Source organism: Pongo pygmaeus, chromosome 20 (assembly GCF_028885625.2).
Source record: "Pongo pygmaeus isolate AG05252 chromosome 20, NHGRI_mPonPyg2-v2.0_pri, whole genome shotgun sequence".
In the NCBI taxonomy this organism is placed as follows: Eukaryota; Metazoa; Chordata; class Mammalia; order Primates; family Hominidae; genus Pongo; species Pongo pygmaeus.
In genome coordinates this window covers 61,184,650-61,207,414 of record NC_072393.2, presented here as the reverse complement: position 1 = coordinate 61,207,414, position 22,765 = coordinate 61,184,650, and the positions used below count along the sequence as shown (strand labels likewise).

At 43.2% G+C, this 22,765-nt stretch overlaps 2 protein-coding genes across 2 annotated transcripts in view; both read right to left on the bottom strand.

Moving 5' to 3' along the window:
• Positions 1-320: 320 nt before the first annotated feature.
• The window catches only part of LOC129020031 (putative killer cell immunoglobulin-like receptor like protein KIR3DP1), a 30,511-nt gene continuing 8,066 nt past the window's right edge, over positions 321-22,765 (bottom strand). Inside the window, exons 6-10 of the mRNA XM_063657448.1 lie at positions 8,196-8,489; positions 5,566-5,616; positions 1,226-1,330; positions 712-764; positions 321-611 (exon numbers count right to left, since the gene is read on the bottom strand). Coding sequence (XP_063513518.1) covers positions 321-611; positions 712-764; positions 1,226-1,330; positions 5,566-5,616; positions 8,196-8,489 — 794 coding nt within the window. The remainder of the gene's footprint in view (positions 612-711; positions 765-1,225; positions 1,331-5,565; positions 5,617-8,195; positions 8,490-22,765) is intronic.
• LOC134738807 (killer cell immunoglobulin-like receptor 2DL4) lies at positions 9,239-10,710 on the bottom strand. Its single transcript, XM_063657456.1, has 3 exons — positions 10,683-10,710; positions 10,450-10,483; positions 9,239-9,649 (listed from the first exon to the last, which is right to left on the bottom strand). The coding sequence occupies exons 1-3, from the start codon at positions 10,705-10,707 to the stop codon at positions 9,319-9,321; spliced, it is 390 nt and encodes a 129-aa protein (XP_063513526.1). The 5' UTR covers positions 10,708-10,710; the 3' UTR covers positions 9,239-9,318.

Below are 22,765 nucleotides of genomic sequence, written 5' to 3'. Positions count from 1 at the left end.
TTGCTGATGCCAGAAGGCTGAAAAATAGCCTGAGGAAAGGTGGAACAGCATCAAGTAAGGTGGAACAGCACGTGTCTAAGTGCCGTGTTAAGAGGGAGCCTCTTGTATGTTTGGAATTGTGAGTTCCTCAGTGTAGGAACTTCCTCAGTAGGACTAGGAAGTAAGCCAGTTAGGCTGGAGAGGTGGCCAGGGGTGAAGTGAAATGGACAATTGTGGGCTACGCAAAGGAGTGTGTTTTCTCTGCAGCAGGCAGTGGGAACCATAGACATTAGTAAGCAAGAGAGAGACACCAGATTTGTGGTGTGAGGAAGAACGATGCTCTAAGATGCAGACTGACGCCTTCGGATTCCAGCTGCTGGTACATGGGAGCTGGCAAGCTGATTTTGAGACAGGGCTATTGTCTCTCTAGAAGATCCCATCAAGGCCTGTCTGTGGTGCTTGTGGGAAGGAGACAACGCTCTGGGCTCAGCCTTTGGAAGTTCTATGTACACACTGGTATCTGTTGGGGGTCTCTTGGTTCTCTGAGAAGGGCCAGTGATTTTTCTCTGTGTGAAAATGCACTGATCCAACTGTGCATATGTCACCTCCTGAGGGTCTTGTTCATCAGAGTCCTGGAGAGAGGGAAATGTTGAATGAGGGAGGGTGCTCACATTTTTCAGGACTCTTTGGGAATAAGACTGTATCCATGAGGCTGGGCCGAGGAGGACCTACCTCCGTGTTCACTGTTCTGTCCCCCGCAGGCTCTTGGTCCATTACAGCAGCATCTGTAGGAGACAGAAGTCATCGAAACAGCTGGGAGGGCACTTCTGGGTCCCCATTTCATGAACAGATACCAACACACAGGGGGAGGCCATAGGTGCCTGAGGTCCCTCAGCTGCCAACAGCCAGACTCAGAGATTCCATCTCTCTGAGTGCAAGACCCCATTCCATGAATAGCTCTGAGTTCCCATCCCATTGATTCTATCTCCCATTTTCTGCCTGTCATGGAACCTTCTCTTGGATGTGAGTGGCTGCGGGGGACGTGAGGATACAGTTCACAATTAGGCAATGGTCTGTGAGCTGAAGGCAGGGGCAGGGTGTCTGGTGCTCTCTCTAGAAAGCTCTGCCTCTGGCTCCTGCCTTGGGACAGGGACCATCCTGCCAGTGAGGAACACACACCTGCGTGCTCTCATCCTGCTTCCCCACAGGGCCCTGAGTTCTCTGGCCTCTGCTTCACGAGGCTTACTTTTTTTTTTGGAGCACCAGCGACGAAGGAGAAAGAAGAGGAGGGTGGTGAAGAGGATGATGGCCACTGAGTACCTAATCACAGCATGCAGGTGCCTGGCGATACCTGGAGGAAGATGGGAATCCAATAAGAAGCTAACCATAGCAGTTCCTCTTTGTGGATTGTCTGTCATTTCTTGGTTGCCAGGCAACCACATAAAACACCTCTTTAGGACAAGCACCCACTTGGTGGGAGACCCAGCTTTCTCCTGCTTTCTCAGTTATAGTTTTCATAACAACAATAGAATGTGCTGATGATACAACTGCTACAGTTTCAATGTTTGACCCCTCCAAACTCCACTTTGAAATTTAATCCCCAGTGTGTGAGGTTGTGCCTATTGGGAGGGGTGTCTTGGTCAGCGGGGTGGATCCATCATGAATAGATTAATGCTGTCCCCAGAGGACGGGGTTAGCAAGTTCTCCCTCTATTAGTGCCCTGGAGAGTTGATTCTTAAAAAGAGCTTGGAAGCTTCATTACACCCCCTTTCTCCCTCTCTTGCCATGTGATCTCCGTGTTCTCTGCACACGCAGGCCCCCCTTGTCTTCTGTCAGAGTGGGAGCAGCCTGAGGCCGCAGCCAGAAATAGATGCTGGTGTCCTGCTTCTAGTACAGCCTGCAGATCAGTGAGCCAAACACATCTCTTTTCTTTAGAAGATACCCAGGCTCAAGTGTTCTTTTATAGCAACAAAAATGGACTAAGACAGCAACATCCTGAGATCAGGAGGAATGTCCCAGAACAGCCTGGCATGTCTTCCTGTTCTTCCTGGAGGAGGACGTCATGCAGTGCTTTAGCTGAGTGCTTCCTGTGGCTCCAGGGTACAACACCCAGGCTGGGCTGCTTTCTGGGTTCCCCCAGCTACAGTGCACATGAGGTGACTCCATGTGTCCTGAGCAGTTTTTCTGAGCCTTGGCGGACTGACTCACCCTGAAGGGAAGGTTTCTGTTGTCACTTGCTGCTTATCTATAAGTAATGAACCTGCCTATGTAATGTATTCTCTGTGTGTTCTGTCTCCCTGGAGTGATGGTGAGTGATAGAAATTGGTACAGCCCCAGGTGCAGTACAGGAGGTGTTTAGAGTCTTCTCTGGGAAGACTGGACTGGGATTGATACACAGCGAATGTGCTTTACAGTTTCTACATCCACAACCCTCTTGACTCAAACAAATTACATTCTCCATGTAAAGGAAAAAACAGTGACGTTGAAATCAACAGAAGTGAGGTTGAACTGTCTTATATCAAACAGCCAGGATATAATGATGAAGCTCGTGGGCAATGTGCTACTTTTGTGATCTTGGGAGTCAGATATTAGGCTGCTGTTCCACCCGAGAGTCCTGGGGAAGGACCACCCCCTCCCTCATCTGTTGCTTCAATACAGCCTGTCTTTCTGTGAATTAGTCCAAAAGGTGACCAGGAGATAGTGCTGGCACTGGTCTCTGAGTCTAAGATCTGAACTCCAAAGAATATTAGTTTTTACCTCCCCATGATCTATCTGTGTCACTTAATATGATTGGAAGTAGGGGTGAGGTGGGGGATTTGGGTGAAGGGGCAAGTTTTATGCCATGAACAGATCATGTTCTCTATTCCAGGACCTGTGCTGGTGGGTTTCACATTTTCCATATGATCTCATGGTCATAGAAAACCAAATAGGGAAGATGTTTTCACCTGATTTTCTTATGAATAAGATAAAGGATCAAAGAAGTCATTATAGAGAAATAGAAAGATGATGATTGGAATTGGAGTGCCTTTGTCATTCGTGTATGTTATATTATATTTATGTATTTTTTATTTTTATTTTTTGAGATGGAGTCTCACTCTGTCACCTAGGGTGCAGTCCAATGACGTGATCTTGGCTCACTGAAACCTCTCCCTCCCTGGTTGAAGCCATTCTCCTGCTTCAGCTTCCCGAATAGCTGGTATTACAGGCATGCGCCACCGCGCCCAGCTAGTTTTTGTATATTTGGTAGAGATGGGATTTCACCATGTTGTCCAGGCTGATCTCGAACTCCTGACCTCACTTGATCCAGCCGCCTCAGCCTCCCAAAATGTTGGGTTACAGGTGTGAGCCACCGTTCAGAACCTTGTGTGTTATATTATAATAGGTCTCTTCCTTCACACCACCCCTCATGTATCTATCACTCCTCTGCCAAGTATTGATTTACACGTAGGAAAAATAAATCTCAGAAAGAAATGAATGAAGTGAAGATTAAACAGTTAGGAAAAATCAAACCAGGTAAGCCCTCCTTGCAAATTACTCTACCTCACAAACACATCTTGTGTCCATCTTTCATTCATTTAGTGTCTAAATCAGCACCACATTTCACCAGTGGGGCGGGAATTGCCTTTTCCACGGTCTCCTAGATTCCAGTTATGCACCTGGGCCTCCCTTATTTTCATGTCAGTCACTATTAATCATGTAGGGATTCCTAGTTACCCCGAGGTGAGTCCAATGGCTGTGAGTATAAAACACACACCCCTTATTCCTCCTTAGTTTCCTGTGTACCCAGTGTGCTCTCCGTCTCTCTACAGTCGTGTTGTCATTCTCCCCATGCCATTCCCAGCATTTCAGGCAGAGCCTCTTCCTTCAACATAAGATTGCTTTCACCTTTGTGCCTTCACGGCTGACAGCTGTGTGTGGAAAATCCTTCCGCCAATTTCCAGGGGTTGATCTACTTTTTTCGTTAAGGTCACAGGTAATATTTGATCAGTGAGAACTTCTCTGTCACCTGAAATTATACACTCAGCATTATCTATTATTTATTTTAAAATACGGCTCAGCGCCGTGGCTCACGCCTCTAATCTCAGCACTTTGGGAGGCTGAGGCGGGCGGATCCCTTAAGGTTGGGAGTTTGAGATAGCCTGGGCAACATGGTAAAACCTTGTCTGCACTAAAAAAAATACCAAAAAAAAATTAGCCAGGCGTGGTGGGACATGGGTGTAATCCCAGCCTCTCGGGAAGCTGAGTGAGGAGAATCACTTTAACCTGGGAGGTGGAGGTGGCAGTGAGCCGAGATCCCGCCACTGCACTCCAGCCTGGGGCACAGAGGGAGACACTGTCTCATAAAAACAACCAATCAATCAATCTCATGCACAGATGCTTCCCAGTGGATCATTCATTTATTGGTCCACTTGTGCATTCATTTTCTGCCCTCCCATTTAACCCTTTGCAATATCAGGGTCCTAAGAGCAGAGGCCAAATGCATCCTGTTTACCATTTGTGGAAAGGAGGAGAATGCAGCTCCACCCCAAAATGTCCATGTCCCAGTCTCCACATCTTGTGAATATGTTATTTTACATTAAAGGAGGAATGAAGATTGTAGATGGAATTATGGTTGCTAATCAGCTAAACTGAAAAGGAGGGTATCCTAGATGATTTTAGGGAAATTATGATGGATTATCTTGGCGTTTCCGATAGAATGCCCAAGTACTTAAAAGATGAGGAAGAAGGCAGAGCAACATTCAGAGAAAGAGGTGTGGACAAGGAAGAAGGGTCTGAGTGATGCCGTGTGAGAGACGTGACCAGCCTTTGTGGACTTTGAGGAAGGAAGACGGGGACCAGGAGCCAAGGAATGTGGGAGCCTCTAGGAGCTGGGAAAAGTGAGGAAGCAGATTCTTGCCTGGAACCTTCAGAGGGAAGGCAGCCTTGCTGTCACCTTGATTTTAGCCCAGTGAGATGATGCATTTCATACTTCGGAGCTACAGCACCATGAGATATTTTTTAAAAATGTGGTTTCCATCCACGAAGCTTGTGGAAATTTGTTATGGCAACATAGGAAAAGGTTCCACACTGCACAGTCTGAGCATGGGGCAGTGGCTGAATGAGTGAGTGGAAGTGTCATGTGTGTGGATGAACTACGTTCTCTCTTACTGCAAAGCTCTTGCTCTGCTAAGTCAACCAGGGTTGGATCATGACAGACAGGAGCTCATTCCTTGGCAAGTAGAACTTCTCTACAAACACCCCACCCTCAAAAATATTCCCCTTCCTTCCCCATGTCAAGCCCCCAGGCGTTTGTCCTCCGGTTAGGAGTGCAGGCAGAACAAACACTGCATTTTTCCTGAGAAGAACGTCTGATTTGCACTCATCCTTTTACCCTGAGGTCTCAGCAGAAGAAAATTAGAGATGAAGAGATTTCACTGAGCCCTGTGCTGGGCCCAGATCCCTTTCACTGTTGGAGTGTCTGGGGTTCGAGACAATGGAAGACAGGCCCACAATCACAGAGCTGGCAGGTGCTGAGCCAACGCTTGAATCCAAGGCTCTGCCTCCCCAGGTTTCCAAAAGCAGAGATAAGAGGGGTCCTTCACTTACCAGTTTTGAAGCTTGGTTCAGTGGGTGAAGGCCAACTACTTGAAGGGTTTCCTAGAACACGGGACAGGAGAGAGGTGTGGCAGTGAGGATGCCTGTCTTCTACTCAATGGAAATCTTTGAGGTTGGTTCATGGCCAACATTCTATTATCTAATGTTGGGCCCTGGGAATCCTGGCATCCCCTTCCCCATAATCATTGTACGTGACACCAACTGTCTTGAGACTTCAAGGTATAAGGAGAAAACAGGAGCATCACACTACCTGACTTGAAAATATGTTACAGAGCTGTAGTAAGCAAAATAGCATGACATTGGCGTAAAGAAAAGCACATGAAACAATGGAGCAGAATGAAGAACACAGATGTAATCCACCCGTTTACATCCAATGGACTTTGACAAAGGTTCCAAGAATCTACAATCTGGAAAGGACAGTCATTTCAATAAATGGTGCAGGGAAAACTGGATATCTACATGCAGAGGGATGAAACTGCACCTCTACCTCTCACCATACACAAAAATCAGATGAAAATGGATTAATGACTTAAAACCTGAACCCATTAAACGTCTAAAAGGAAACACTGGGGAAATGCTCCAGGTCATTTGTCTGAGGGAAGACATTCTGTTTAAAACCTCAAAAACACAAGTAATTGGAACAACAACAAAAAAATAGACCATTGGGATTATATGAAACTAAGCAGCTTCTGCGCTGCAAAGGAAGCAAGCAACAAAGCGAAGAGACAAGCCACAGGATGAGAGCAATTATTTGCAAACTACGCATCTGAAAGGGGATGAAAAACTAGAATATAAAAGAAGCTCAAACACCTCAATAAAACTAATAATTTAATTATAAAATTAGTAAAAGAGCTGAACAGAGATTTCTCAATGAGCAAAACATACAAATGAACATTGCATATATGAAAAAGTGCTCAGTATCACTAATCATCAGAGAAATGCAAATGAAGTCACAATGAGCTATCATCTCACCCCACTACAATGGCTTTTATCTCAAAGACAGACAAAACAAATGTTGGCAAGGTGGTGGAGAAAGGAGAACCTTGATACACTGTTGATAGGAATGTAAATTAATACAGCCATTACAGAGGAAAAGAATATGGAAGTTCCTCAAAAACTAAAAAGAGGTTAGGCACTGTGGCTCACGCTTGTAATCCCAGCACCTTGGGAGGCTGAAGTGGGCAGATCACTGGAGGTTGGGAGTTCGAGACCAGCCTGGCTAACACGGTGAAACCCCGTCTCTACTAAAAATACAAAAATCAGCCAGGCGTGGTGGCGGGCGCCAGTAATCCCAACTCCTCAGGAGGCTGAGGCTGGAGGATCGCTTGAATCCTGGAGGTAGAGGTTGCAGTGAGCTCAGATGGTGCCATTGCACTCCAGCTTGGGCAACAAGAGTGAAACGCCATGTCAAAAAAACAAAAAGCATAAAACAAAACCTAAAAAGAGAACGTCCAGAGGATCTAGCAATTCCACTAGTGGGTGTAAATGCAAAGAAAAGGACTTCAGTGTGTCGAAGTGACATCTGCACTCCCATGAGTGTTCCAGCACTGTTCACAGTAGCCAAGATGTGGAGTCAACCTACCTGCCCATCAGTGGATGAATGGATAGACAGAATGTGGTACACACACACAATGGAGACAACTCCTCCATAGAAAGAGTAACATCCTGTCATTTACAGCCATATGGATGGACTGGAGGTCATTACAAGGATTGCCATTTCTCACCCGCATGCAGGATGTAAAAGGTGGACCTCATGAAGGTAGAGAGTAGAATGGTGGATACCAGAGGTTAGGAAGGAAGGGGTGGAGGGTAACAAAAAAAGAATATACATGTATTTATTTATTCATTTAGAGACAGAGTCTCTCTGTGTCACCAGGCTGCAGTGCAGTGGCATGATCTCAGCTCACTGCAACCTCTGCCTCCTGGGTTTAAGCGGCTCTCCTGCCTCAGCCTCCCAAGTAGCTGGGATTATAGGCCCATGGCACCATGCCTGGCTAATTTTTTTTTTTTTGTCTTTTTAGTAAAGATGGGTTCCCCCACGTTGGCCAGGCTGGTGTCCAGGCCCTGATTTTAAATGATCCACCTGCCTTGGCGTCTCAAAATGCTGAGATTACAGGCGTGAACCACCACACACAGCACATAAAGGTATTTATGATCCCCAGATTTTACACATAAAATGGTAAAGTTGGTAAATTATATAGGTACATTTAACCTCAATCAGCATTTTTTCGAAGGAAAAGAAAAGGGTGTAGGGGTTGCTGGTGATGACATCTCTCTGTGGGTGAGAGGCCAGGATGGGCTTCTGGGAAATGGGTAAGGTTGAGGGGCTGAGGGAACCTCTGATCTCCCCAAACTGAGCCCAGTCTCCCCTTCTCTGGGTCTGTCCTGATAACTTTCTCCATCTGCCTGGGTGCCTGGACCCCTGACCATGGGCCTCCATGCAGGCCATGCAGGAGGGTTTGGAGGTGCCTTGTCTGCCATCCTGCACCCTGATCCCGCCCTCACACCCAGGCTTCGTCTTCTCTCTGCATCTGTTCATCCTTCTTTCCATCATCAGCAGGAAGCTCCTCAGCTATGGCTTTAGGATCAGAAGACATGGGACAGACATGGGCTTTCCTCACCTGTGACAGAAACAAGCAGTGGGTCACTCGGGTCTGACCACTCGTAGGGAGATCCACGGAAAGAGCCGAAGCATCTGTAGGTCCCTCTGTGGGTAGCAGGGCCCAGAGGGAAGTCGGCCTGGAATGTTCCATTGATGCTCGGCACTGCAGGGAGCCTAAGTTGATGGGCCTCCCCCTCCCTGGATAGATGGTACATGTCAAAGGAGCTCCAGGAACTGCAGGACAAGGTCACGTTCTCTCCTGCGCGAACCGTGGGGCCTGGCTGGGCTGAGAGAGAAGGTTTCTCATATAGACCTGGAAGGAGAAGAGGCAGTTTCCTCAGGGAGGTTCTTCCTTGTCACAGCTCCCCTCACACCTGAGCTGAGAACTCACTTCCCTGCTCTATGGCCTAGTGCTCTCTCTCTCTCTCACCCTCCATCCCCAAATCTCCCTGTCTATCCCTCCCTGTGTGGTTCCAGCCTGGTGGTGGCATCAGCAGTGCACCCTCGCTGATCTCAGGGTAGCCAACCTTCTTGTTTGGTTTTTTAACTTGTCCTTGACCTGGGTTCCTGTGTTGGTTTCCTGTTGTTGCTGGAGAAAATTATCACAAACATGGCAGCAGGAGAGAACACACTGACCCCTTCCACTTCTGGAGACAGAAATCAGACCCTGTTCTTCCTGGGCTACAATCAAGGCATCTGCAGGGCTGCATTCCCTCTGGAGACTCGGGAGAATCAGTTCCATTGACTTCTCCAGCCCCTTTGTGGCTCGTGGTCTTCCTCCACCTTCAAACCCACAGTGGCTGGTGGAGTCTCCCACGACGCTGCTCTAATCCCCATTCTCCTCTTCCTTCTCCACTCATGTGGGCCCTTGTGATTCCACTGAGCCCAGTGGGAGAGTCCAGGCCATCTCCCATCTCAAGGTCAACTCATCAACAACCTGAGCTCCATCTTCCCCTTCAGTCCCGTGCCCTATAACATAAATAGTCACAGGCTCCAAGCATTACAATGTGGCCATCAATGGGGACAGTTATTCTTCCCGACACAGCACCCATTCCCCTGTATTCAATCCCCCTTTACCCCAAATACAGTCGGGGCCTGGATGATCGGACTCTAGTGGACACCCCCACCAGAAGCTCTGGGATTCAGGAGGTGGAACAAGGAGAAGCCCAGACAGGAGCCCTCTGACCTGTGACCATGATCACCAGGGGGTTGCTGGGTGCCGACCACTCAGTGGGGGAGTGCGGGTGAAAACCTCGACATCTGTAAGTCCCTGCGTGTGCTGGGGTCACAGGGCTAATGAGGAAACTGTTCCAGAATATTCTGTTGTAGAGCTCAGGGACAGGGACCCCATCTTTCTTGTACAGAGTGAAGATGTTAAACCCACGACGATAGTGACACCGAAGAGTCACGTGTCCTCCTTGAGGCACCACAGCGCTGGGCCAGGCAGAGCAGAAGGGCTTGTCCTGACCACCTTGGGGAGAAGGAGATGCCGCCTTAGAGAGGAGAATGTGGAGCCGCCCCTCCCTCCCTGTGCTCAGAAGATTCTCCCCATTTCCATGTTTCTAAGGCTCCTACCACACCTGGGTGCCCAAGGCTACAGGAAGGACCCATCCCGCATAGACATGGCGTCTCCCTACAACAAAAGTGTCAGCTGAGAACTTTGAGCAGCTGCTGAGTAAGGGACTCTTACTAGATTTTAATACTGCAAGATTAGTTACACCAAACAACAGAAAGTAGACACGGGGTGGAGGGTATGATCTTTGTGAATGGAATATCAGCTAATGCCTGAACCACAATAAACAACTGAGCTCCATCAGAGGATTTGGAATGGCAGGGTCGTGGCTGTGGTTCCCCCACCTCTTCTGGCAGAATGACAGCAGCCACACTGCATTCCCTACCGTCATGGAAACGCTGGAGGGTGTGAGTTACCCTCTTGTCCTCAGAGGACCTGCTGTTCCTAACGCTGCTACCCTTCCCTTCTCTGTCGGTGACACCACATCCCCCCCCACACCCCAGCTTTGAGCACCTCAGTATCCTGCCTGGGCCACACAGAGCTCAACTCAGCCATGGGGAAGAAAGGCTGGGGAGGGCTAAGACAAAACAGAGGGCTGAGCATACCAGGATCTCCTCTTTCTAGTTCATGAGAGACTCCCGCAGGCCTTCCCATGGTCAGCCCATCAGCCCACCCTCTGTGCTGCCTCCCTCCCATTTCTGGAAAATTCACTTGTATTGGGGTGAAGATGGCAACCCATCATTTGGGGAAGGACTCATCCACGTGTGCCCACACGCTCTGGTCCAAGAAGAACCCTGCAAAGAAAGATCATGATGAACTATTCATTTCGGCACCAACCTGCCCTTTCCTCCTGAGCCATTGGGCGCCATGCTGGACTGAAAATTAACTCAGCCTCACCACTCACTTGTTTCAGAACATGGCTCTCTGCTGGGGAGACGCCCAATCTGCAGGCCCACAGTGTAACCCTGGTGCTCCTTCCCTTCCAGGACTCACCAAGACATGCCAGGATGACGACCATGGGCGTCACGGACATGGTGCAGCTTCTGCTGCCAGGACGCAGTGACTCCGCTCGACTGACCGGTGCAGAGGATGTGGTGAGGAGCCCAGATCGTGCAGTTGACACATTGACCACAACATGTGAAGGGGACATAGGTAGGCTGCTTCTATGTCGTATGAGGTTCAAGTGGGGAGTCCAGTCAAGGGAGGAATGAGGCTTTCTGAAAACTGCAGACTAGACTTGTCACTTTACATCATGCACAACGGCCAGACTCAAAACACATCTCAGACCCACTTACCCCTGCACAGGACGATTGAATTCTGCACTCACATGAGGAACTTTTGATGTATTTTTTTGTTTCCACCTGAGATTCAAATTCTCCTTGATATGTAATATGCAAAATACCTAATAGGTTTTATTAACATTATAGAGAAATTGTATTAAATAAATTATCATAATTTTCCATGGTTGTATTTTTCCTGTTAAGCCAGAAACAGATCAAATGATTTAAATCTCAGTAGAAAAGACTATATAGTTATTTAGCATCATAGAATTCCACCTTATTAGCAAAAACACAATATGTCAATTGAGGGTCTGCTCGTGTTATCTAGAATTTGTCTTATGACCCAAGAGTCCAAATTCACAGTTCCCTGTCTCCCTTTTTGTCTCTCTGTAACGTGTGCTTTTTTTCTCCCTGTGTTGTTTGTGTGTCTTTCTTTCTCTCTCTCATTTGAGGAAAAAATATCAGACTGATAACATCCTCTAACTTGATACTGGAACATTGCAGTAACTGAAGGTTGAAAAATACACATTTAACGTGCTGTCATTTTTACAAATGTCTCTTATTTACACCTACCTTTCTGGAGTTTGTAAGAACTTTCTCACTATGCATTTTAAATTTGTAAAACTCATAATTTTTAAAAAGAGATGGGTCTCACTGTTTGCCCAGGGTGGCCTTTACTCATTCCATAAGGCTGGCATCACCCTGATACTAAAGACAGAAAAGAACATTAAACAAAAGAAAACTACATGCCAATATTCCCGATGAACATAGATGCAAAAATCCCCCCAAAATACTAAGAACTGAATCCCGCAGCATATCAAAAAGCCAATCCACCATGATCAAGTCGACTTTATTCTTAGGATGCAAGGTTGGTTGAACATACACAAATCAATACATGTGATTCATCACCTAAACAAAACTAAAGATAAAAACCACATAATCTTCTCAACACACATGTAGAACATACCTTTTACTAAGCATTTCTTCATGTTAAAAGCCCTCAACAAGCTAAGCATTGAAGAAACATAACTCAATATAATAAGAACCGCCTATGACAAACCCACAACCAACATCATACTGAATGAGTGAAAGCTGGAAGGAGTTCCCTTCATAAGTGAAACAAGACAAGAATGCCCACTCTCACCATCCTATTCAACATAGTACTTGAAGTCCTGGACTGAGCAATCAGGAAAGAGAAAGAATTATAAGGCGTCCAAGTAAGAAGAGAGTAGTAGAGAGAGGTAGTCAAATTCCCTCTGTTTGAAAATGAGATAATTTCTATACCTAGAAACCCCATAGTCTCTGCCCAAAGGCTCCTACATCTTAGAAACAAACTTCAGCACAGTTTAAGGGTAGAAAGTCAATGTATAGGCTGGGCGTGGTGTCTCAGCCTGAAATCCCAGCACTTTGGGAGGGCGAAGCGGGTGGATCACCTGAGGTCAGGAGTTCGAGACCAGCCTGGCCAACATGGCGAAACCCTGTCTCTACTAGAAACACAAATATAGCCAGACGGGGTGGCACACAACTGTAGTCCCAGTTACTTGGAAGGCTGAGTCAGGAGAACCACTTGAACCTGGGAGGCGGAGGTTGCAGTGAATGGAGATCACGCCATTGCACCTCAGCTTGGGCAACAACAGCAAAACTGTGTCTCAAAAAAAAAAAAAAAAAAAACCCAAATGTAATTAATGAGGAAAGGGTATTTGTGTTGTACATCATGATGTTTTCATATAGGTACACATTGTGGAAAGGATGAAACAACCTCTTTATCATATTTATTTTTTCACATACTTGTATGTTTTGTGTGTGTGGTGAGAACACTTAAAATCTAATCTCTTAGTAATGTTCAATACACCATATGTTGTTATTAACTGGAGTCACCAAGACATACAATAGATTTCTTGAACCAATTTCTTCTAACTGAAATTTCGCATCCTTTAACCAACATCTCTTCAATCCCTCTCCTCCCCTAGGTTCTTTCAACGACCATTTTACTGTTTCTCTGGGTTCCACTTCTTACACTCCACATATGAGATCATGTGGCATTTGTCTTTCTGTGCCTGGATTGTTACCCTTAACATAATGTCCTCTAAGTTTATTCACATTGTCACAAATGACATGGCTTCCTTCTTTGTTGAAAAGGTTGTATAGTACTTCATTATGTTCCTGTTGTATACCTTATTTTCTTTGTCCATGCACCCATAGATGGGCAGTAAGGTTGATTCCACAGCTTGGCTGTTATGAATAATGCCGCTGTAAACATGGTAATGCAGATATCTCTTCAACATACTGATTCCACTTCCTTTGGATACATGCACAGTAGTGGGATTGCAGAACATATGTGAATTCTATGTTCAATTTTTCAGGAACTTCCAGGCTGTTTTCCATAATGGTTGTACTAATTTACATTCCCATCAACTGCATACAAATGTTCCCTTTTCTCCACATCCTCATTAACCCTTGTTATTTTTTATGTTTTTGATAACGGTCCTTTTTTTTTTTTTTTTTTTTTGAGACTCAGTCTTGCTCTGTCACCCAGGCTGGAGTGCAGTGGCACAATCTCGGCCCACTGCAACCTCTGCCTCCTGGGTTCAAGTGATTCCCCTACCTCAGTCTCCAGAGTAGCTGGGACTACAGGTGCAAGCCACCAAACCCTGCTAATTTTTGTATTTTTAGTAGAGATGGGGTTTTGCCATATTGGCCAGTCTGGTTTAGAACTGCTGACCTCAGGTAATCTCCCTGCTTCGGCCTCCCAAAGTGCCTGAATTACAGGCATGAGCCACTGTGCCCAGACTATTAATGGTCATTCTAAGAGGTGTGAGGTGATATCTCATTCTAGTTTTAATTTTTATTTAGCTGATGTTTATTAATGCTCATCATTTTTTCATATACCTTTTAGTGATTTGTCTTATTCTTAGGAATGCCTATTCAGATACTTTGCCCTTTTTAAAATTGGGTTATTTGATTTCTTACCATTGAGTTGCTTGAGTTTCTTATATATTTTGGATATTAATTCCTTATTAGATGTATGGGTGCAAATATATTCTCCCATCCTCCCATTCCATAGGTTGTCTTTCCATTTGTTGAATTTTTTTTTTCTTTGCAGAAACTTTCAATTTGATATAATGTCATTTGTCTACTTTTGCTTTTGTTGCCTGGGCCTTTGGGATAATATCCAAAAAGATTTTGCCCAAGTCAGTGGAGTTTTCCCTTGATTTCTTTTAGTAGTTTTTTGTTTGTTTGTTTGTTTTTTAAGATGGAGTCTCACTCTGTTGCCCAGGCTGGAGTGCAGTGGTGCGATCTCGGCTCACTGCAACCTCTATCTCCTGGGTTCAAGTGATTCTCCTGTCTCAGCCTCCTGAGTAGCTGAGATTACAGGCACCCACAAACACACCTAGATGTTTTTTGTATTTTTAGTAGAGATGGGATTTCACCATATTGGCCGTGCTTGTCTTGGAATCCTGACCTTAGGTGATCCGCCTGCCTTGGCCTCCCAAATTGCTGGGATTATAGTCTTTCATCTTACATTTAAGTCATTAATCTATCTTGAGTTGACTTTGTATGTTCTGTGAGACAAATGTCCACTTCCATTCTTCTGCACGTGGACATGCAGTCTCCCAACCCCATTTATTAAAGAGACTGTTGCTTCTCCATTGTGTGTTCTTGACAACATCCCAAAAATTGTTTGACCCTAAATGCATGCATTTTTTTCCTGGGCTATGAATCACTTCCATTGGTCTATGTGTCTGTTTTTATGCAAGTACTGTGTTGTTTTAATTACTGTAACTTTGTAATCTAGTTTGTTTAGTAGTAGTTTAGGTAATGTGATGCTTCCAACTTTGTTCCTTTCCCTCTAGGTTGCTTTGGTTATTTGAGGTCTTTTGTAGTTCCACGTGAATTTTAGGACTGTTTTTTCTATTTCTGTGAAAAAATGTCATTGGATTTTTGATAATGGTTGCATTGAATCACTTTGGATAGAATGGACATTTTAACAACATTAATCCTTCTGATCTGTGAACATGGAATATCTTTTGATTTATTTGTTTTTTTCTTGAGTTTTTCATCAATGTTTTATAGCTTTTGTGTACACATCTTTCTACTCCTTGGATGAATTTATTCCTGCATGTTTTGTTTTCTGTAGTTATCGTAAATGGGCTTATTTTCTTGTAAAAGTTTTTGGATAGTTTGTCGTTAGTGTATAGAAACTCTGTTGTTGTTGTTGTTTTTTTGGATGATACCCATCCTAAGGGGTATGAAGTGGCATCTGGTGTAGCTTTGGTTTGTATTTCCCTAATGATTTGTGATGCTGAATATCTTTTCATGTGTATGTTCTTTGGAGAAATGTCTATTTCAGTTCTTTGCCCATTTTTGAATTGAGTTTATTGTGGCTGAGTTTTAGGAGTTGTCTGTATATTCTGGATATTGATCCTTTACAGGTGATATGATTTGAAAATATTTTCTCCCATTCTGTGGGTTGTCTTTTTACTTTGATAATAATGTCTTAAAAGTTGTTTTTCCTTGGCATGTGAAGTAACTGATGTTGTCTTTTGAGTCACAATATTTCAAAATTTTCATAAAGTCTAACTTGTTAATTCTTTCTGTAGTTGCCTGTGACATTGTTGTCACATCTAAAGAATCACTGCCAAATCCAATGTTGTGGAGCTTTTCCCTTGTGTTTTCTTCTAAGAGTTTAATAATTTTATTTGTCAATATTTAGGACTGACAAAAGCTTTTTAACATTCCTGGCACCATCTCAGTTATTGATCTACTCCCAAGATGGATCATTTCAATTAAAACATGTAAAGCATGACCTCACCTGAATGTGTTTGAACTTGCTCTTCTCCCTTTCAAATCGACTCCCTCACTTACATAGTTCGTGTTCAAATGTCAACAAACAAAACATAAAATGAAATCAATCCTTTTCATAGACCCTTTATCTAAAATAGAATAGTAGGTGCCGTGACATTTCATCCTCTCATCTTGAATTATTTACGTTTCTACATGAACCAATCCATTCTTCTGTGTGTGTGTGTGTGTGTGTGTGTGTGTGTGTGTGTAGTTTATCTGTCTACATATAATGTAAACACCATAAAATAACAGACATTTAGTAATTTTCAAATGAGACTTCAGGAATTAACAATGGCTTGCCATTTTTAGTGTGTTATTATTATTATATTAGATGAACAGAATCACCTCAGGAACATGGCCAGGGCCTTATAGTCCAGGAGAACTGTGGCCTGACTCAGGTACATTTTACCTGCAATAACAGCAATTGCAGGTCGCTGGAGTCCATCACAATTGGCTGGAGACAAATGTAAGACAAGAATATTTGCAGTTTCCCCAGACTGACACAGTTGTAGGTTCCCCAAAGTCATGAGTCCTGAGACACCTCCAACAAGAGCTAGAAAAGGTATCACTTCATGAAGAGTTGCAGCCTACCCATTTTAGACAAATGGAGCAAAATTACAGTATCACATCTTTTCCTTTCTCCTTCGTAGAGTCTGGATGAACAGAACAAAAAGAGTTAATGGAATATAAGATTCCAATTCTCTGGCATGAGAAAATGGATGAGGAAAGGAAGATTCATCTTCATCACATCTCAGACATGCTTGGACACAGAGTCCAAGCACAAAAGAGAAACATACTTCTTCCCATCCACAGTGGGATCCAGGATCTTCTCCCTTCTCTCAGATCAGAACTGGGTCTCCACTCCCTACTTGTAGTTCCCAGAGATGAAGCCCAATTCTCCTCTGTCTCAAGCTTTGAAGGGCAGCTTTAGTGTGTTAACCATGGATGAATGAAGGTGAGGTCAGAGGTTTGGGAAATGGTCAAGAACTGAGGTGAGAAGAGAGCTGTGGAGGCATGGCCCTGGGGAGCTTGGTGCCCCCCATATCCAGAGCCTGTCTGGTCCAGGAGAGTTCCCAACCCTGTGAGCACCAACTCCGGATATTCTGGGCAGTGACCTGAGGGACAGCCTCTTATGAATACAGGCTGTTTTCCTCCAATGTCTGCGGTGAAACCAGGATGTACAACATGACCGCGTTCAACCCAACTATGGGCTTAGGATTTTGCTGTACACCAAAATTCAGTGTCCAATTTCCACTCTGTTTACGTGGAAAAAGAAGGAGTTTGTTCCCAGACATCTCACTCCCGTGTTCCTCTTTCAGTCTCAAAGCTCAGATGAAAACAATGAGTGTCACTTATTGTCAATCCTCTTCCCTGCCTTTTCTACACTCATCAGTATTACCGTTTACATTGAGACTAGAGATGGCCAATCACCACTTTTCTTTGGAAAAATCAACCTGATGTTGTACCTACTTTTTTAGAGGTGGAATCAACCTACCCTAAGATGCCGACTACATTTTACTGAATGGACTTTTGTGGATCCCCTCGATGTATATAGTGGCAACTTGAGGTATCATCCCTGTCTTTAGCAAATGAATATTATCCCAAGGACAATGTTTCCTCACAATTATTTGGGATGGATGAGTGGATATTGTGGTAGCAAGAACATTACAAAAAGTCACAGCTGATACAACACACTTGAAACCCATCTGGCCAATCTCCCACCGACAGAATGTCTAGGTTTCTTCACTTCTAAAGTTATTTCTTAGGAGACTTCTTTAACGTGTTCTGCAGCCATTTCTGAGTTGTAATTGTCTTAGTTACAAAAGGTGAAATTGTTCTGATGTATTAATTTACAAGTATTTTTCTATCAGATTATTTGCAGCATAAAAAGTCTCGAAGATTTTACTACCTAGTTTTCTGCGAACCAGTACTGGCTACAAAGTATTTTTCTGCAGATGGACTGAGAAGTTACCTACACTACTTAAGACTTGGCAAAGACCAATATATGAACATTTTGGCTGTTGAAATTTGATTTGAACTTCTCTCCAGGGGCAAAAATTGAGTTCTCTCTCTTAATGTATTAAGACTCCAAAACTATGTTCAAAATTTAAAATTAACTGCCAAGAGTGTAATTTATACTGGAGTAGTAAGGAGATGTGACAGGTCAAGGTATAAGAAGAAGCCTTGAGACTACAAAGAAGGCAAAAAATTCACTATTTTAATCATGGCCTCAGAACAAAGCTGTGTTTGAAATACCATGGCATTTAAACAACTCATTAATAAAAATAGTAATCTATTAATTTCATGGTGTTTCAAAAATTATTTCTTCTACATTTGGAATATGTACATTAAAGGACATATGCATTTCAAAAGATTTAATAAAACTTGTAACACAGAAGTTTGATGCTTCTTTAAAGATTTTAACTTTGTGGTTGTCTCTGTGGTGATGTGTCACTGCTACAGAAAGTAACATTTTAAATTTGGGCTATTTTAGACATTTGGGTTTATATATATAGAAAGTAGATCACAAAGGTTAACATAAGGCAAACTGTGAGAAGAAAAGCCAAAAGTTAAAGAGAATAAGCTGAGAAAACAAGTCAAAAGTTAAAGGAGAAGAAGAAAGAGAAGAAAAGGAAGAAAGAGAAGAAGGAGAGAATGAAGAGGAATAAAAAAGAAGAAGAAGGAGGACAAGGGAACATGAATAAGAACAACAACAAAAAAAACCACACACATAGGGTGGTACATTAGATGTAATAATGAGGAGAATGGAGAAGATACATAGTCCAAGATCCCACAGAGACCTGGAAAGAATTTTATGTGGGTTGTCTGTGAGTGGATCCAAGTGTGTCATTGAGAGTTCTCTCGTGTCCTTCACCTATCCTCTTTGACCTTTAGAAAGTGTTCCCTGAATATTTAAGAAAGGTATTCCTTGTATATTTTGCAAAGCTCCCACAAAGACTTGGGTCTCTATGCATTTCAGATCCGCGTTGGCAATGGTTGCAGTGGGGTTTGCAGCCAGGATCCGTTCAGTAGGAGTCCGCCATTCACTCCAGCCAGCTTCAGTCATGTTTCTTCCATTTCCACCTGTGGCCCCTCATGGCTCCACCAGGTCTTAGCCAGCATTGCCAAAAGTGCCAGGAAGACCAGACCGGCCACAACCATCCTGATGGAATTCTCCACAGTATAGTCCTGGAGAACAGGGGCTGGAGGGTGAGGGTAAGATCAGAGACCTTTCCATGTGGGCCAGGCGCCTCCCTCCCCGGAAGCTCTGAAATGGAGCTATTTCCCCATCTCACCTTCATAAAATTCTTCCTGTCCAGAACCCCTCTTCTCCCTATATCATCATGAGCACCTTCAGAAGCCTTTTGCCACAAACAGAAATTTCTTTTGAAGATATACATTTTTTTCTGTACATTTCAAAAATGTTCCCAAACTAATTCTCCAAAGCAATAGATGTTTGTGTGTATGCTGTGCAGGTTATGCATACAAGGAAAGGAAGCAGAGTGAGTCTGATTTGGCAGAGGAAACATATGTGGAAATTATATCATTTACTCTCTTTACAAAATTAAGTAGAAAATTGAAAACACTGGTAAGAAGGAATGAGCTATAGAGAAAGAAAACATCTGAGATGCTTGTTTCCAAGATGGCTGACTAAATGCTTTTTCGGCATGTCTCATCCACTTAGAAGAATGAGCAGAATCTAGAACAAAAACCATATGGTCATCTCAATAGACATAAAGAAAAGCATCTGTAAAAAAAAATTCAACATCCTTACCTGATGAAAACCCTCAAAAACTTAGGCATAGAAAGAACATACCTCAAAGTAATAAAAGCCATAGATGAGAAACCTAGAGTCAACCTCATACTGAACAGGAAAAGTTAAAAGCACTCCTCTGAGAACTGGCACAAGACAAGGACACGGACATCCACCACTCTCTATCAACATAGTACTGAAAGCCTTGTCAGAGCTATCGGGCAACAGGAAGAAGTAAAAATCCAAATTAGAAAAGAGGAAGTAAAATTATTTTTATTTCTGATGCTATGATCTTAAATCTAGAAAATCCTAAAGACCCTGCCAAAAATTCTTATGATTGATAAATCAACTAAGTAAAGTTTCAGAATACAAAATCAATGCATAAAAACCGGTAGCATTTCTTTACACCTATAATGATCTAGCTGAGAACCAAATCAAGAAGGCAATCCCGTTTACAATAGATACGCAAAATTAAAACACTCAGGAATATATTTAACCAAGGTAGTGAAAGATCTCTACCAGGAAAATGTAAGACACCAATGAAAGCAATTATAGATAACACAAAAAAAAGAAAAAAAATTCCACGCTCACGGATCATAAGAATTAATGTTGTTAAAATGACCATACTGCCTAAGCAATCTACAGATTCAGTGCAATTCTTATATGAAAATAATAACACCAGTTTTCACAGAATTAGAAAAAGCAATCCTAAAATTCATACAGAACCAAAAAAGATCCTAATAGACAAAGCAATTCTAGGGAAAAGTAGAAACCTGGAGGCATCACGCTATCTGACTTCAATCTATGCTCTAAGGCTATAGTAACTGAAATAGCACGGTGCTGGTATAGACATAGAAACAGAGATCAATAGACCAGAATAGAGAGCCCAGAAATACAGCCTCATATCTACAGTGAATAATCTTTGACAAAGTCAACAAAACATACACTGGGGAAAGATATCCTTTTGAATAAATGTTGCTGGGAAAACTAAATAGCCATATGCAGAAGAATAAAACTGGACCCATATCTGTCATTATACACAAAAATTAACTTAATAATTAACAGCTTAAATGCAAAAACAGAACTATAAAATCACCAGTGGAAACCCAAAGAGAAACTCTTCTGGACATTGCTCTAGGCAAAGAATTCATCACTAAGACCTCAAAAGCCCGGGCAATAAAAATAAAACTAGACCAACAGGACTTAATAAATGAAAGAGCTCCTGCCCAGCAAAGGAAATAATAGCAGAGTGAACAGGCAACCTGCAGAATGAAAGAAAATGTTTGCAAACTATGCATCCAACAGGGAACTAACATCCAGAATTTCTAGGCAACTCAAACAACTAAACTAACCCCTCAAATAATAGCATTAAAAAGTGCGCAAAGGGATATTCATACACATTTTTCAGAAGATGACATACGACTGGCCAAACAGCATACGAACAAATGTTCAACATCACTAGTCATCAGAAAAATGCAAATTGAAACCACAATGAGATATCATCTTACAGTAGTCAGAATGGCTATTATTAAAAATGCTGGTGGGGAGCAGTGGCTCACACCTGTAATCCCAGCACTTTGGGAGGGTGAGGCGGGTGGATCAGGAGGTCAGGAGTTCAAGACCAGCCTGACCAACATAGTGAAACCCCGTCTCTACTAAATATACAAAAGATTAGCTGGGCGTGGTGGTGTGGTTCTGTAATCCCAGCTACTCAGGAGGCTGAGGCAGGAGAATCATTTGAACCCGGGTGGTGGAGGTTGCAGCGCGTGGAGATGGTGCCACTGCACTCCAGCCTGGGCGACAGTGGAAGACTCAATCTCAAAAAAAAAAAAAAAAGAAAAAGTGAAACATATAACAGGTGTTGGCAAGGATGCAGAGAAAAGGAAACTCTTATACACTGTTGGCCGGTACGTAAATTAGTACAGCCTCTATGGAAGACAGTATGGAGATTTGGCAGAGAACCAAAAATAGAAACACCATTCGATCTAGGGGTCCCACTGCTGGGTATCTACTCAAAAAATACCTGCACCTGTATGTTTATTGCAGCACTGTTTGCAATAGCAAAGATATGAAATCAGTCTAAGTGTCTGTGAATGAATGATTGGATTTAAAAAAGGATGCGTGTATACACAACGAAATACTATTTGGTCATAAAAAATAAAACCATGTCTTTTGCAGCAACATAGATGGAGCTGGACGCCATTATTTTACATAAAACAACTCAGAAAGACAAATACCACATCTTCTCACTCTACGTGGGAGGGGAGTAATGTGTACACATGCACGTAGAGTATGGAATGACGGACAGCAGAGGCTTGGAAGGCTGGAGGGTGGCAGGACGTGGGTGAGTGATGAGAATTTGCTTAATGAGTACAATGTACAGTATTTGGGTGACGGATATAGTAAAGGTCCTGACTTCACCACTCTGCAATATACCCATGTCACAAAATTACACGTGTACCTCATAAATTTATACAAATAGAAAAGAAAGCCTGTACACAGTAATCAATCATGATATGTAGATAAAGTCAATATTCAATTTAAACCAGAATAACTAGTTAAAATGTTGTGTACACAACAGTGAAGAGAATATCATCTACGTCAGAGGAAACTGTCAATATTAATGCACAGAAAAAGAAAATAACTGAAACAAGAAAGAGCAGTTTTGTGACAGGGTAAAAATTGACAACAGTTTTAGAATGCTCCTAACTTGAGTTCCAAAAAGAAAGAACGAGAAAACAGGTTAGAAGCAATCTTTAAAGAGGCAATTGTTGATTATTTGGAGGAAGTATACACATACATCAAGCCACAGGTTCAAGAAATCCAGTGAATGCCAGGCAGAATGAAGTAAACACACCTCACGTTCAACATTACAGAAAAGCTGCATAAAAGCATAACCAACCCTTAAAATTAGCCAGAGGAAAAGGATCAGCTGGTAAGGATTTATAGGGAGCCAAGCATTGTCTTCCCCACAGAAAAAAGGAAAACATAAGCCAGTAGAATAGCATCTTCACCCAGCTAAGATACCGTCACCAGCCACCGACAATTCCTTACATAGTACAGTTACTGTCCGAGATCAACGCAGGAAAGAAACAGAACTGAAAGACAAAAGGGCAAAGAAAGCTTTTCTCACTGACCCTAAAGGAAATTCTGATGACCGTGCCTCAAAGATAAAGAAAGTGAAACCAGATGGGGTG

Coding starts and splice junctions, on each gene's coding strand:
- LOC134738807 (XM_063657456.1), bottom strand. CDS start 10,707: ATGGTCGTCATCCTGGCATGTCTTG. Junction 10,484..10,682: donor CGTCATCCTGGCATGTCTTG/GTGAGTCCTGGA, acceptor CTTTCTTTGCAG/GGTTCTTCTTGGACCAGAGC. Junction 9,650..10,449: donor CAGAGCGTGTGGGCACACGT/GGATGAGTCCTT, acceptor TCCTTCTCCCCA/AGGTGGTCAGGACAAGCCCT.